Source organism: Cyprinus carpio, chromosome A21 (genome assembly GCF_018340385.1).
Source record: "Cyprinus carpio isolate SPL01 chromosome A21, ASM1834038v1, whole genome shotgun sequence".
NCBI classification, from domain to species: domain Eukaryota; kingdom Metazoa; phylum Chordata; class Actinopteri; order Cypriniformes; family Cyprinidae; genus Cyprinus; species Cyprinus carpio.
Window position 1 is genome coordinate 10,942,712 of NC_056592.1, and position 15,157 is coordinate 10,957,868.

Consider the following 15,157-nt stretch of genomic DNA (forward strand, 5'->3'; position numbering starts at 1 on the left):
AAAACTATTTTATATATATAGGCAAGGCAAGTTTATTTATATAGCACATTTTGTACACAATGGTAATTCAGAGTGCTTTACATAAAAGAAAAGAAAATAGTCATGAAAAAAAAATCACAAAACAAAAAAAAAGAAATTTAAAAACTTTGAAAATGATTTAAAAATGGATTTAAAATGAATTTAAGAGAGTTAAAAATAGAAAATGATTTTTCATAAAATACAGTGAATACATAAAATACAGTACAATCAGTTCGGACATCGCATAGTGCTCATTCAATAAATGCACAGCTAAACAGATGAGTTTTGAGTCTAGATTTAAAAGTGGCTAATGTTTTAGCACATCTGATCTCTTCTGGAAGTTAATTCCAACTGCGGGCGGCATAATAACTAAAAGCGGACTCCCCTTGTTTTGTGAGAACCCTTGATATTTCAAACTGACTCAGTCCTAATGATCTGTGACGTGACGTGACATACAGCCAAGTATGGTGAACCAGACTCAGAATTTGATCTCCGCATTTAACCCATCCAAAGAAAACACACACATACACCGTGAACACACACCCGGAGCAGTGGGCACCCATTTATGCTGCAGCTGCCCGGGGACCAGTTGGGGTTTCGGTGCCTTACTCAAGGGCACCTCAGTCGTAATATTGCCGGCCCGAGACTCGAACCCACAACCTTAGGGTTAGGAGTCAAACTCTCTAACCATTAGGCCAGCGTCCCCCTGAGTAGTCTGTTAGGTTTGTATTCAGTGAGCATATGGTTTCCCTGCTCCCAGGTACATTAATGGATTTTTGTCAAAAAAAGAGAACAAAAAAAAAGAGCACGAGAATTTGCTGATAAACGTATAGTTTTATTATGAGATTAGCTAAATTATGGTCCAATCTTTGTATGTTTTGTTTTTTTTTTAGATGTTTTCTTAACAAGGTACAATTTTGCATATCCACTTAAAATCAAATATTATAGCTTTATTCTTTAACCCCTGGAACATCAATCATTACTTAAATAGGTTTTGATTGTATTTGTAATCTAAGTTTGATCTATGGTTAATACAAACATTTTTAATGACTTCTTTCTTCAGTATAATCTGTTCGTCGGGATTTTTAGGTGAACTATTTCCTGAAAAAAAAAAAAAAGGCTTCAGTGCTCTCTGAATTTTCCCTAGAGTTTATTTTGTAACTTAAACTGAGTAAAAAAGCTATTTATAAGCGGGTCAGTTGTCCATAGTGCTTTCATTTCATGAATGTGAGTTTTAGATCACAATTCAAGGTAATGCAATGGTAATGTTTGATTGGTGTTAAAGCTCATTGTATTTTAAAAGCATGTATGCCATATTTTCAAGTTGAAGATGGTGTCAGTGATCATCAGTTACTTGTTGTTGTTGAATATATGATGGATAATATGACACATTTTACAACCTTCACTCTGATGGAACCACACAATGCTAAATCATACAGGTATATTTATTTCACATGCTTTTTGTTCCTCTATGTTATGATACTGTTTTTGAACATTTGGCTCAGTGTAGTCATTGTTTTGGAAAAAGCCCTTCATGAACCAATGTACATTTTTCTGTGTAATCTGTGTGTAAATGATATTTATGGAACAACAGCATTTTATCCTAAATTCTTACATGATTTAATATTTAATTCATATGTAATTCCATCTTACATGTGTGCATTCCAGGCTTTTGTTGTTTATACTTACGTTATGTGTGAATATACTACATTAGCAGTGATGGCTTATGACAGACATGTGGCCATATGTCAACCTTTAGACTATCACTCAAAAATGAACAATTCATGCAGCATATTACTTAGCTTATGTTGGGTTATACCATTTCTTAATATGTTCATTGCAGTTTTCTTATCAAACAGGTTGGTACCATGTAGAAATCATATTGATAAACTGTTTTGTGACAACTGGTCAATAGTGAAACTTTCATGTGAGTCAACAGTGATCAATAACATTTATGGATTTATTTTTATTTCACTGTATTTTAGCCTTGTGATTGTAATTATGATGTCCTATATAAAACTTATCATTGCATGTAAAGCATCATTAGAATGCAGAAGGAAATTTTGGCAGACATGTGTTCCTCATGTAATTTCATTGATAAATCTCACTGTAGCGATACTTTTTGATACCATCTATAACAGATATGGATCAAGTGATTTCCCTGTTAATTTGCGTATGTTTCTGGCTTTAGAGATGATTGTAGTGCCACCTCTTTTAATCCTGTAATCTATGGCATAAAACTATCAGAAGTTCGCAAAAGAGTCCTAAAATTATGCATGTACCAAAGACTGAAGTATTTTGTGTGTGTGCTGTAGTGTATTTTGTTAGGGAAAAAGTTAACTGTTTTCTTTATGTAAAGATACAAGTCAAGGAAGATATATATCAAGCTACAATCACGTTTTTAGCTTCTCATTATGCTGAAAAGCCATTTAAAAACTTGCTAATGGAATAACGTACACTGAGATTTTACAGTCCCAAAAACACCTTGACAAGATGATATGGACTTGTATCAACCTGAAGGGTTTTTTTTTTTATTGATTGATTAATCGATTGATTGATTGCAATAATGACTGTCTGAATAACTAACTGTCTGTACATTTTCCCACATTTACACACATACTTTTCAAATACACATGAATGCATATGTATGAAATATACTTTGTTTACATTACTTTTAAATGCTCTTGCTTATTGATAATCTTTCCACTTATTCATAAAAAAAGTCCAGCGTATAATCCAGCATAGAATCAGCAAGATGCACACACTGCAGCAATATTAAAAATATTAATTTTATATATACATGTATTTGTGTATAATCAGTAAGCCATGATACTCAATAGAGATTTAGGAACCTCCTCTGTTGTGTAACTTGCAAATAATTTTTTCATGATTTACACGATCAAAGGCTTTAGAGGCATCAATATATATAAAAATTGTGGAATTGTGCCTTGATATACACAATTTAAAATCTACTTTAAAGCAAAAGTTTTTTGTCTCATGTGTTTCAACAAGTGTAAACATTTCAGGAGCTCAAAAAGCTTAAAAACATTGACAGTTTACTTGATGCACTGAAACAGACATGCAAACATGTTATAATTTGTTTTATGAATGAATTGTAAGAGAATGTTTGAAAAAACAACCATGTACAACCTGTCACATTATTGTATGAAAAACATTAAGCACAGTATGATAAAACATTCCAGAAAAAAAAAAAAACTATTATATATATATAGGCAAGGCAAGTTTATTTATATAGCACATTTTGTACACAATGGTAATTCAGAGTGCTTTACATAAAAGAAAAGAAAATAGTAATGAAAAAAAAAAATCACAAAACAAAAAAAAAAGAAATTTAAAAACTTTGAAAATGATTTAAAAATGGATTTAAAATAAATTTAAAAGAGTTAAAAAAGAGAAAATGATTTTTTCATAAAATACAGTGAATACATAAAATACAGTACAATCAGTTCGGACATCGCATAGTGCTCATTCAATAATGCACAGCTAAACCAGATGAGTTTTGAGTCTAGATTTAAAAGTGGCTAATGTTTTAGCACATCTGATCTCTTCTGGAAGTTGATTCCAACTGCGGGTGGCATAATAACTAAAAGCGGACTCCCCTTGTTTTGTGTGAACCCTTGGTATTTCAAACTGACTCAGTCCTAATGATCTGTGACGTGACGTGACATACAGCCAAGTATGGTGAACCAGACTCAGAATTTGATCTCCGCATTTAACCCATCCAAAGTGCACACACACAGCAGTGAACACACATACACCGTGAACACACACCCGGAGCAGTGGGCACCCATTTATGCTGCAGCTGCCCGGGGACCAGTTGGGGTTTCGGTGCCTTGCTCAAGGGCACCTCAGTCGTAATATTGCCGGCCCGAGACTCGAACCCACAACCTTAGGGTTAGGAGTCAAACTCTCTAACCATTAGGCCAGCTTCCCCTGAGTAGTCTGTTAGGTTTGTATTCAGTGAGCATATGGTTTCCCTGCTCCCAGGTACATTAATGGATTTTTGTCAAAAAAAAAAAAAAAAAGAGCACGAGAATTTGCTGATAAACGTATAGTTTATTATGAGATTAGCTAAATTATGGTCCAATCTTTGTATGTTTTTTTTTTTAGATGTTTTCTTAACAAGGTACAATTTTGCATATCCACTTAAAATCAAATATTATAGCTTTATTCTTTAACCCCCCTGGAACATCAATCATTACTTAAATAGGTTTTGATTGTATTTGTAATCTAAGTTTGATCTATGGTTAATACAAACATTTTTAATGACTTCTTTCTTCAGTATAATCTGTTCGTCGGGATTTTTTAGGTGAACTATTTCCTGAAAAAAAAAAAAAAAGGCTTCAGTGCTCTCTGAATTTTTCCCTAGAGTTTATTTTGTAACGTTAAACTGAGTAAAAAAGCTATTTATAAGCCGGGTCAGTTGTCCATAGTGCTTTCATTTCATAAATGTGAGTTTTAGATCACAATTCAAGGTAATGCAATGGTAATGTTTGATTGGTGTTAAAGCTCATTGTATTTTAAAAGCGTGTATGCCATATTTTCAAGTTGAAGATGATGTCAGTGATCACCATTTACTTGTTGTTGTTGAATATATGATGGATAATATGACACATTTTACAACCTTCACTCTGATGGAACCACACAATGCTAAATCATACACAGGTATATTTATTTCACCCTGCTTTTTTGTTCCTCTATGTTATGATTCTGTTTTTGAACATTTGGCTCAGTGTAGTCATTGTTTTTGGAAAAAAGCCCTTCATGAACCAATGTACATTTTTCTGTGTAATCTGTGTGTAAATGATATTTATGGAACAACAGCATTTTATCCTAAATTCTTACATGATTTAATATTTAATTCATATGTAATTCCATCTTACATGTGTGCATTCCAGGCTTTTGTTGTTTATACTTACGTTATGTGTGAATATACTACATTAGCAGTGATGGCTTATGACAGACATGTGGCCATATGTCAACCTTTAGACTATCACTCAAAAATGAACAAGTTTTCATGCAGCATTTTACTTGGCTTATGTTGGGTTATACCATTTCTTATTATGTTCATTGCAGTTTTCTTATCAAACAGGTTGGTACCATGCAGAAATCATATTGATAAACTGTTTTGTGACAACTGGTCAATAGTGAAACTTTCATGTGAGTCAACTGTGATCAATAACATTTATGGATTTATTTTTATTTCACTGTATTTTAGCCTTGTGATTGTAATTATGATGTCCTATATAAAACTTATCATTGCATGTAAAGCATCATTAGAATGCAGAAGGAAATTTTGGCAGACATGTGTTCCTCATGTAATTTCATTGATAAATCTCACTATAGCGATACTTTTTGATAACATCTATAACAGATATGGATCAAGTGATTTCCCTGTTAATTTGCGTATGTTTCTGGCTTTAGAGATGATTGTAGTGCCACCTCTTTTCAATCCTGTAATCTATGGCATAAAACTATCAGAAGTTCGCAAAAGAGTCCTAAAATTATGCATGAATTGTACCAAAGATGACAAAGACTTTATGTAAAGATACAAGTCAAGGAAGATATATATCAAGCTACAATCACGTTTTTAGCTTCTCATTATGCTGAAAAGCCATTTAAAACTTGCTAATGGAATAACGTACACTGAGATTTTACAGTCCCAAAAACACCTTGACAAGATGATATGGACTTGTATCAACCTGAAGGTGTTTTTTATTGATTGATTAATCGATTGATTGATTGCAATAATGACTGTCTGAATAACTAACTGTCTGCACATTTTCCCCCATTTACACAAGTACTTTTCAAATAAACATAAATTCATATGTATGAAATATTCCTTGTTTTTACATTTTTTTTTTCAAATGCTCTTACTTATTGATAAGCTTCCACTTATTCATAAAATAGTCCAGCATATAATTCAGCATAGAATCAGCAAGATGCACACAGCAGCAATATTAAAAATATTAATTTATATATAAATATATGTTGTATAATCAGTAAACCAGAATTTTCACTAGAGATTTAGGAATTCCTCTGTTGTGTAACTTGCAAAATAATTTTTCATGATTTACACGATCAAATGCTTTAGAGGCAACAATAAAACACCAAAAAACTGTGGAATTGTGCCTGATATACAAATCATATGATATACAATATCATATATATATAGATATATATATATATATATATATACATGTCTCCTCAAAGACTTTGTGCCATGTTTAGATTTAAAACCAAACTGGTTGTCAGAGGTCAGGACAAACTGTTATTTAGTAAGGTCTCCTCAAAGACTTTGGATAAAATACTGGCCAAAGCTATGGCCGGTAAGTATCCATGCTATTTATGTTGCGAGCTTTATCTTCAATAATAGGCACTAGCATAAAAAATAAAATAGAATCAGGTAAAATACCACGAGCTAAGAACAAGGTAAAACAAATAGCAAGCAGAGGACAGAGTTTTCTACTCGCAAATTTTAAATGTTCAGGAGATATCTTATCCATACCACATGCCTTATTATCTTTTAATACATGGCTCTGTGGAATACTTGATTCTGATTGGTCAGTCGCAACATTCCGAGGTATGTTATGCCTCGATAACAACCGTTATAAGCTGATAACACAGGCTCATCTGGGTAACTGAAGTCGGCGATATACGCTTGAACAGTTTTTCTTTGTGGAAGCTTTGCATTTGGTAAGCTAAAAAGTATTAAAACTACATTCAATATTATGTGTACAATTATTTAATGTCATCCTGGTATTTCAGACTCGCTCTCTCATGTCATACAAACAGCTGCTGCCATTTTGCGACGATTATGTACACTAATGGATTATAAGACAACTAACAAACTGGTAAGATTTTAAAAACAGTTTTGTCTTAAATATCTTATAAGTATTACCTTATTTATGTGGTGAAATGTAATAAGTGGTATGACTGCACTGTATCCCTTAAATGTCCATCTAGTTTGAACGTGCCGCTTACTCGCAACTGTTGTCTTCATAGAAGCTTTGTGTTCAAATATTTCAACTCAAATCAATATATTGTGTCTAATTATTTACATATGTGGCAAGTAGCTGTGTAATGAGTGGGATCTTTTGTGTCGGGGTCCTGATCACACTGTCGGGGGTTATTCTGCAATAACAACCGGCTGGATGTATATTATACCTTACTTAGAATTATAACTGCATAACAAACATCTTGTGGAGAAAAAGTCACACATTCATTATTATCAATATTGCACACTGCAAATGGGTTACTTTTAACATAGTTGAACAGCTCATAATAATGTTTTTGCCATAATAATTAATGTTTGTGCCAGTCATAATTAAAGTTTGTTTTTATTTTCCTCTGAACTGCTTACCCCTTCGATATTTGTTGGCAAAGATGTTTTACAATTATTTATTCTTTATTTATTATTTATTGTTTCCTTGTAAGTGAGTAATCCCTCATTGTATTTTAATATTGTAAATAATATTTTTAAAACTTTAGTTAAAGCCACCACCTTAAGTTAAGGCAGTGGTTCCCAAACTTTTTCCACCGGGCCCCTCTTTTGTAGAGAATTTATAAAAGAGAATTTTTATAGTGAAATGTGTCAAATTAAAATATCTTTTTGAACTTCAGTCTTCAGTGTCACATGATCCTTCAGAAATTATTCAAATATGCTGATTTGCTGCTCAGTAACCATTTCAGATTATTTTAATGCTGAAAACAGTTGTACTGCTTAATATTTTTAAGGAATTTTTTTTTCATGATTCTTTTATGCGTCTGGATTAGCCAAGTTGTTTTGGTGTGTATCTTTAGTATATTTATCATCTGCTTTACATACCTGGCACTGCAGTATTTTCACAAACTTGTAACTTACATGCTTAGAGCAGAACCATGCATCGTTGACAGTGTTGGGGAAGCTATTCTGAAACTGTAGCTTGACCAGCTACAAGCTACTCGTAAATTAAAGTAGTTAAGCTACAGTACATCAAAGTTACCCTTTTGAAAAAGTAGCTAGCTACACTACAAGTTACTGTCAAAAAGCAGCTTGCTACATTGAAATGAATTTACATTTCTTTTTTTTTTTTTTTTTTTTTTTTACAATTAACATTACAAATAACTAAATAATTATTAATGAAGAATTATAATGAAGTTATAAGTAAAAATATTTGGAGTTTAAAACAACATACTGTAATGCAATCACAATTTCAAAGAGTAGAGTGAATTCAGGTTGATTGGGACACTTTTCCAAGCCATTTCAATGAAAAAAGTGTCCCAATCATTTGATTTTGTAAACTATTCGGCACACACAATAATAAAATACTTTAGTTATATTAGTATAGTATATTAGTTATTTTAGTTATATTAGTATATTGCTACAAACGTAACGCCAATGTAAGAACAAAATGTATGAAACTTAAACTGGATACGGAGGAGTCATAAAATAAGCAGGTTAAACTCACAGCTCATGCGGTATTTACTGACTGTAAATGTAGACGTCAAACATCAGCTGCGCGCATGAACACTGTGCTATGCGTGAATCCCGCCACAACCATCCTTTGCCAAATGATAAGCACACTACTATATCGCAATTTTATTTTCTGTTCGATTAGTGTTCATTACAAAACTGTGGGGGGATAGATTATATTATGACCGTTCATCATTGTAAAACAGACATTTGATCGAGAGTGCAATAAAGACTATTATTCATCTCCTGTATGTGCTTTAAGTCTTCGACGTAGACTGCATTTTAATCTTTGTTTTGCGTAAATTACAGTTGATTCATGTAAAATATCCACTCCTGTACATCCTTTGCGATATCATCAGACGATCTCTTGTCGGTGGAAAAACTGTAAAGCCGCGCGATGCCTGATATCACAACAGATGGCGGTAATGATGAAATTTAGTTTGTGATCTATTCAGAAGAAGACGCTGCGTGCGCAGCTTTAATGCATTACAGGCTCGTGACTCATCAGAATGTAGCGTTTGGTTGTGCTACACCGCTACTTGCTGGAAAAGTAGTTAGCTTCAGGAAAAGCTACACTGCTAGTAGCTAGCTAGTAGCATCACTACTTGTAGCTAGCTACTCCCCAACACTGATCATTCGTTTATATTTCTACATGACTCATTCTACTGAGGCCAGCAGGGGGTGCTCACCCTGTAGTCTATTTGGGTCCTAATGCCCCAGTATAGTGATCGGGACACTACACTGTCATAAAGCACCATCCTTCGGATGAGACATTAAACTGAAGTCCTGACTCTCTGTGGTCATTAAAAATCTCATGGCACTTCTCATAAAGAGTAGGGGTGTAACCCCAGTGTCCTGGCCAAATTGCTGCCACTGGCCCTTGTCTATCATGGCCTCATTATAATCCCCATCCACTTGATTGACTCTATGACTCTCTCTCTTCTCCACCTATAGCTGGTGTGTGGTGAGCACACTGGCGCGGTTGTCCTGTAGCTGCTGTCGCATCATCCAGGTGGATGCTGCACACTGGTGGTGGTTGAGGAGAGACCCCCCCCCCCACACACAATTGTAAACCGTGTTGGGTGTACAGCAATACACAATAAAGTGCTATCTAAATGCACCATTCATTCATTGTTAGTGAACTTACTATAAATTGCCCTGCTCTGGTTGGATTATGTTTATTTTGGAAATTTGCTTGGATCCGTGTTCTCTAATTTGAGTAATGTCAGTAGATCACCCACAGAGCTTTCCACTCCCATTTGTACTTTTCTGGGATTTCATTCTTACACTAATTTGTCCTGTTTTATAAATCTGGCCTTTAATGTGATTGGGCACAGGGGTCATGATGTGCAGTAGACATAAGCATTTTACAATGAGCTCTTTGAATTGAATTGAATTTTTTTTTTTTTTTTTTTTTTTTTTTTACAAAGCTTTACCTTAAAAATAATTTAAAGGAAAGATCTCGAGAAAGGAAAATAGGTCAAAGCTCTAGGTATGTCAGGGATCCTGAATTTCTTCTATATTTGTTGAAATATGATATGTAACATAAGATCTTCTTCTAAATATGATGTCAGGACTCCGGATTATACTGTATTTTAAGCATTTTCAAATCAACTGATGATTTGAGTGACAAAAATGCTGTATTGCATTGAACCACATGTGAAAGACCATACAAGTTCTTAGAATAACCCCTAGGGTTTATTTGCTAGATCCTCACAGACCAGTTGTCATGAGCAAACATGTTATTTATAAGCAGGTCAGTGGTCATTACAGCCTCAATATCTTGACTGAGACCATATACTGTAAGATTTGATGACTGGTGTAAGGTAATAGTCGAATGGTTTTAGAAATCTGTGTCTTTTGGGATTTTTGTCTTTTATGTTTGATTTTCATGGATATTTGATGAACATGGATAATATAACATATTTTCCTACCTACACCCTGATGGAACCAAGAGACTCTAAATCATACAGACATATTTATTTCACATGCTTTTTGGTGCTCTATATTATGATAATTGTAGTTAACACTTGGGTCAGTGTTGTTATTGTCTTGGAAAAAGCCCTTCATGAACCAATGTACATTTTTCTGTGCAATCTGTGTGTAAATGATATTTATGGAGCCACAGGATTTTATCCTAAATTCCTACATGATTTAATGCTGGATTCATATGTGATTCCTTCTTACATGTGTGCTTTTCAAGCTTTTGTGATCTATGCTTCAGTCATGTGTGACTGTACTACAATAACTGTGATGGCATATGACAGACATGTGGCCATATGTCGACCTTTAGATTATCATACAACACTGAACAAATTTTCATGCATTGTATTACTTTGCTTCTGTTGGATCCTGCCCTTTGTTTTTATGATCATTGTTCTTGTATTGTCAAATAGGCTGAAACTGTGTAAATATCACATTAATAAATTGTACTGTGACAATTGGTCTATGGTAAAACTTTCATGTGAATCAACTGTAATCAATAATATTTATGGGTTTTTTATTATTTCATTTTATTTTTGTCTGTGTATTTTCATTATTTTGTCCTATATAAAGCTTATCATTGCATGCAAAGCATCGTTAGAGTGCAGAAGGAAATTTTGGCAGACATGTGTGCCCCATATGCTTACAGTGATTAATTATGTTATTGCTGTGTTTTTTGATGCCATGTACAGCAGATATGGCTCAAACAATGTCTCAGAGAGTTTTCAAAAATTTTTGGCACTAGAGATGCTTATTGTGCCACCTCTTGCCAATCCAGTAATCTATGGGTTTAAACTCCATGAAGTACGCAAAAGAATATTTAAATCTTTTGTTAATATCAGAAAACAATAAAGAATACACACACTCATTATTGTTATATTTTTCTTGAATATACTGTACAATATTAAAGCAAAGGATTTTTTTACATAGTTTACAATGCTGAGAAACAGCCATGTTTTAAAAAAAACAACAATTTAATAATAAAAATATAATGACATAAAATGCCTTTATATTCTTGGATTAATTGTGTTCTCAACTTACACATATGTATTTACACTAACATATATATATTAAATCTAAAGATTTTTTTTTCTTGAACAGATCATAGAAACTTCAAAAACTATAAACTTCTATAAAAATATTCCAGCACCAAAGGACAATGTAAAGATTTTTTTTTCTTGAACAGTTCATAGTCCTTTCAAAGTCTTGAAACTTTTTTAACTATCTTGTTCTATACAAGATGGGGGAGAAAATGCTTATTTACAATGAAAAGCGAATGATCATCACAAACACAGTTTATAAAATAAATTCCCTCCAGGATTTCGTGGGACTTTTTTCTGATTTTTGCGGCCTAAAATGAATTTGCGGTGATATTTGCGGCATTTCTTGTTGTTTTGCAGTGAAAATATACCACAGACAACATTCTTCTAACATTGTTTTGACTTTTCTGACTTCGACAACCATTGTAGGGCTCCAGACTAACATTTAAGGAAAGCCAGCACCAGTGCCATTAAGTTCTACAGAAGGTGGCACCAGCACATGACAGTAAAGCACTCACCCTAATCACACATGTAAATATGTCTATTGATGTCTGCATTTACATATGCAAGATGTATTTTTAGAGTGTTTGCTCATCTGCAATATGTCTCTAAGACGTTTCCTGTCAGATGTCAAATAGACATTTATTAGAATGCATGTAAAACTGCTTCTAAGATGTTTATCAAATTACACAGCAGATGTTTCCCAGATTTTTAGTTTTGACATGCCCTGATATTTGTGTTTCAGTTGCTTATAAACATATAAATGGTTAAAGTCTGATAACACTGTAATCAGCACAAACTGGGCTACAGTAATATGTGAGCAGCATGTATGTACATGATGGTGTTTTTGAGAAAGCAACCTTTATGTGTGATTAGTGAAAAACTAAAATTTTGAAGTCACTGAAATAAGGCAATAAAACACCTAGACTTTTGAGAACAGATTTTGAAGCCTAAAGTTTTTGCTTCAAAATTATGTGAAAACAACCTTTTTAACCAATCAAAAAAAAAAAAAAAAATATAAAAAAAACAAAAGAAAAAACAATCACAAAAAAATCCAAAAAAAAAAATAAAAAACAAGAATACAAAAAAAAAAGGGTGTAAGGTTTGTAGAAGCCCACTAACCTACTCTCTCACATAGTATACAGAATTGAACAGCTATACATCTTTGTGCCACACTAGGAAACAGTTCCTTTTCAGCTGAAAACACAAGTGAACATAACATGCCTGGCATTTCCAAGGAGTGTCCTGCCTCTTACCATGTTTTGCTTTGCAAAGCACACAGGTGCGGTGACCAGTAGTGGCACCTGAGACCTGAGCAATTACCAGAAGATACCAGAAGATTCATAACTGGTAATACATTGCATCACTGATAAGAATGGATGCGCGTATATGTCTGTCGATGGGCCACTTATTGGTGACATTTACAGCTTTCTGATACATTTACACCTCTGACAATTGCGAACGCCAATAGCCGGGTATAACCCATTTAAAACATTTACCACACCAGAGCTAAGTTGGTGAAAATTTCACTATTTGGAAAAATATAGTCTAAATCCACAATGTACAAAAATTAAAAAAAAAAAAAAAAAAAATTATCAATACAAAAAAAAAAAAAACATGGTTTATTTTTGTAAGAGATAATATTGTATTTATTTTTATATCGGCCTATAGCATTATATATATTCTATTATATCATTATATAGGCTATATATCATCATTATATATCATTATATATAGTTAAATACGGGAGACACCCATCACCTTGGAAACCTTGCGACTCCCCTTCCAAGGGGAGTCCGATCTTCTGGCAGTTTTCAGCAACTTTGTTGATTCACTTCAGAGCAGTCAACCCATAGATGAAATGACAAAGCTTTTACTCCTAACAGGATTCAACAGGAATCTACACATTATACATGCACCAGGACACTTTACTCAACACCTACAGAACCAGTGCAAGTAACTGCTTGTTAACTATTTAGATGCTCTTCTAGGCTTGGACCCCTTTTAATTAAGGTGATGTGATTATTTGATGGTTCTTAACAGGTTGTGATTACACGATGAGTAAATACTACTATTACTCTCTACTCTCTTGCGCACGAGCGCTACCTCTCTCTCTCTATCCATGCTTTCCTTGCGTTGGCATCTATGTTTAATGTGTGTATGTTTGTGTCTAGTCAGATGTTGCATGTTCCCATGTAGTGTAGTGATTAACACTGTCTGTCCTGCAGACAAACAAATCATTGTATTGTACTATTAATCCTATATTCTGTACAGGTCCTTCTCAAAAAATTAGCATATTGTGAAAAAGTTCATTATTTTCCATAATGTAATGATAAAAATTAAACTTTCATATATTTTAGATTCATTGCACACCAACTGAAATATTTCAGGTCTTTTATTGTTTTAATACTGATGATTTTGGCATACAGCTCATGAAAACCCAAAATTCCTATCTCAAAAAAATTATAGCATATTTCATCCGACCATAAAAGAAAAGTGTTTTTAATACAAAAAAGTCAAACCTTCAAATAATTATGTTCAGTTATGCACTCAATACTTGGTCGGGAATCCTTCTGCAGAAATGACTGCTTCAATGCAGCGTGGCATGGAGGCAATCATCCTGTGGCACTGCTAAGGTGTTATGGAGGCCCAGGATGCTTCGATAGCGGCCTTAAGCTCATCCAGAGTGTTGGGTCTTGCGTCTCTCAACTTTCTCTTCACAATATCCCACAGATTCTCTATGGGGTTCAGGTCAGGAGAGTTGGCAGGCCAATTGAGCACAGTAAATACCATGGTCAGTAAACCATTTACCAGTGGTTTTGGCACTGTGAGCAGGTGCCAGGTCGTGCTGAAAAACGAAATCTTCATCTCCATAAAGCTTTTCAGCAGATGGAAGCATGAAGTGCTCCAAAATCTCCTGATAGCTAGCGCTGCATTGACCCTGCCCTTGATAAAACACAGTGGACCAACACCAGCAGCTGACATGGCACCCCAGACCATCACTGACTGTGGGTACTTGACACTGGACTTCAGGCATTTTGACATTTTCCTTCTCCCCAGTCTTCCTCCAGACTCTGGCACCTTGATTTCCGAATGACATGCAAAATTTGCTTTCATCCGAAAAAAGTACTTTGGACCACTGAGCAACAGTCCAGTGCTGCTTCTCTGTGGGGAATGCGGCACCTGTAGCCCATTTCCTGCACACGCCTGTGCACGGTGGCTCTGGATGTTTCTACTCCAGACTCGGTCTGGAATCGGTCCTTCTCCACAATCTTCCTCAGGGTCCGGTCACCTCTTCTCGTTGTGCAGCGTTTTTTGCCACACTTTTTCCTTCCCACAGACTTCCCACTGAGGTGCCTTGATACAGCACTCTGGGAACAGCCTATTCGTTCAGAAATTTCTTTCTCTGTCTTACTCTCTTACTTGGGGGGTCAATGATGGCCTTCTGGGTTAACCTCTTACCCATGATTGCGGTTTTGAGTAATGAACCAGGCTGGGAGTTTTTAAAAGCCTCAGGAATCTTTTGCAGGTGTTTTTTAGAGTTAATTAGTTGATTCAGATGATTAGGTTAATAGCTCGTTTAGAGAACCTTTTCATGATATGCTAATTTTTGTTTGAGATAGGAATTTTGGGTTTTCAT

General features: G+C 34.4%; 2 protein-coding genes and 1 pseudogene across 2 annotated transcripts; all 3 read left to right on the plus strand.

Moving 5' to 3' along the window:
* Nucleotides 1-1,710: 1,710 nt before the first annotated feature.
* LOC109048304 lies at nt 1,711-2,333 on the plus strand (annotated as a pseudogene).
* A 2,304-nt stretch (nt 2,334-4,637) lies between these two features.
* LOC109048303 (olfactory receptor 52K1-like) lies at nt 4,638-5,657 on the plus strand. The gene has a single exon (XM_042711530.1). It carries the CDS (start codon nt 4,638-4,640, stop codon nt 5,583-5,585), a length of 948 nt encoding a protein of 315 aa, XP_042567464.1. The 3' UTR covers nt 5,586-5,657.
* A 744-nt stretch (nt 5,658-6,401) lies between these two features.
* Nucleotides 6,402-11,417, plus strand: LOC109047905 (olfactory receptor 2A12-like). Its single transcript, XM_042710831.1, has 2 exons — nt 6,402-6,735; nt 6,835-11,417. Exon 2 carries the CDS (start codon nt 10,373-10,375, stop codon nt 11,327-11,329), a length of 957 nt encoding a protein of 318 aa, XP_042566765.1. The 5' UTR covers nt 6,402-6,735; nt 6,835-10,372; the 3' UTR covers nt 11,330-11,417.
* Nucleotides 11,418-15,157: the final 3,740 nt, after the last annotated feature.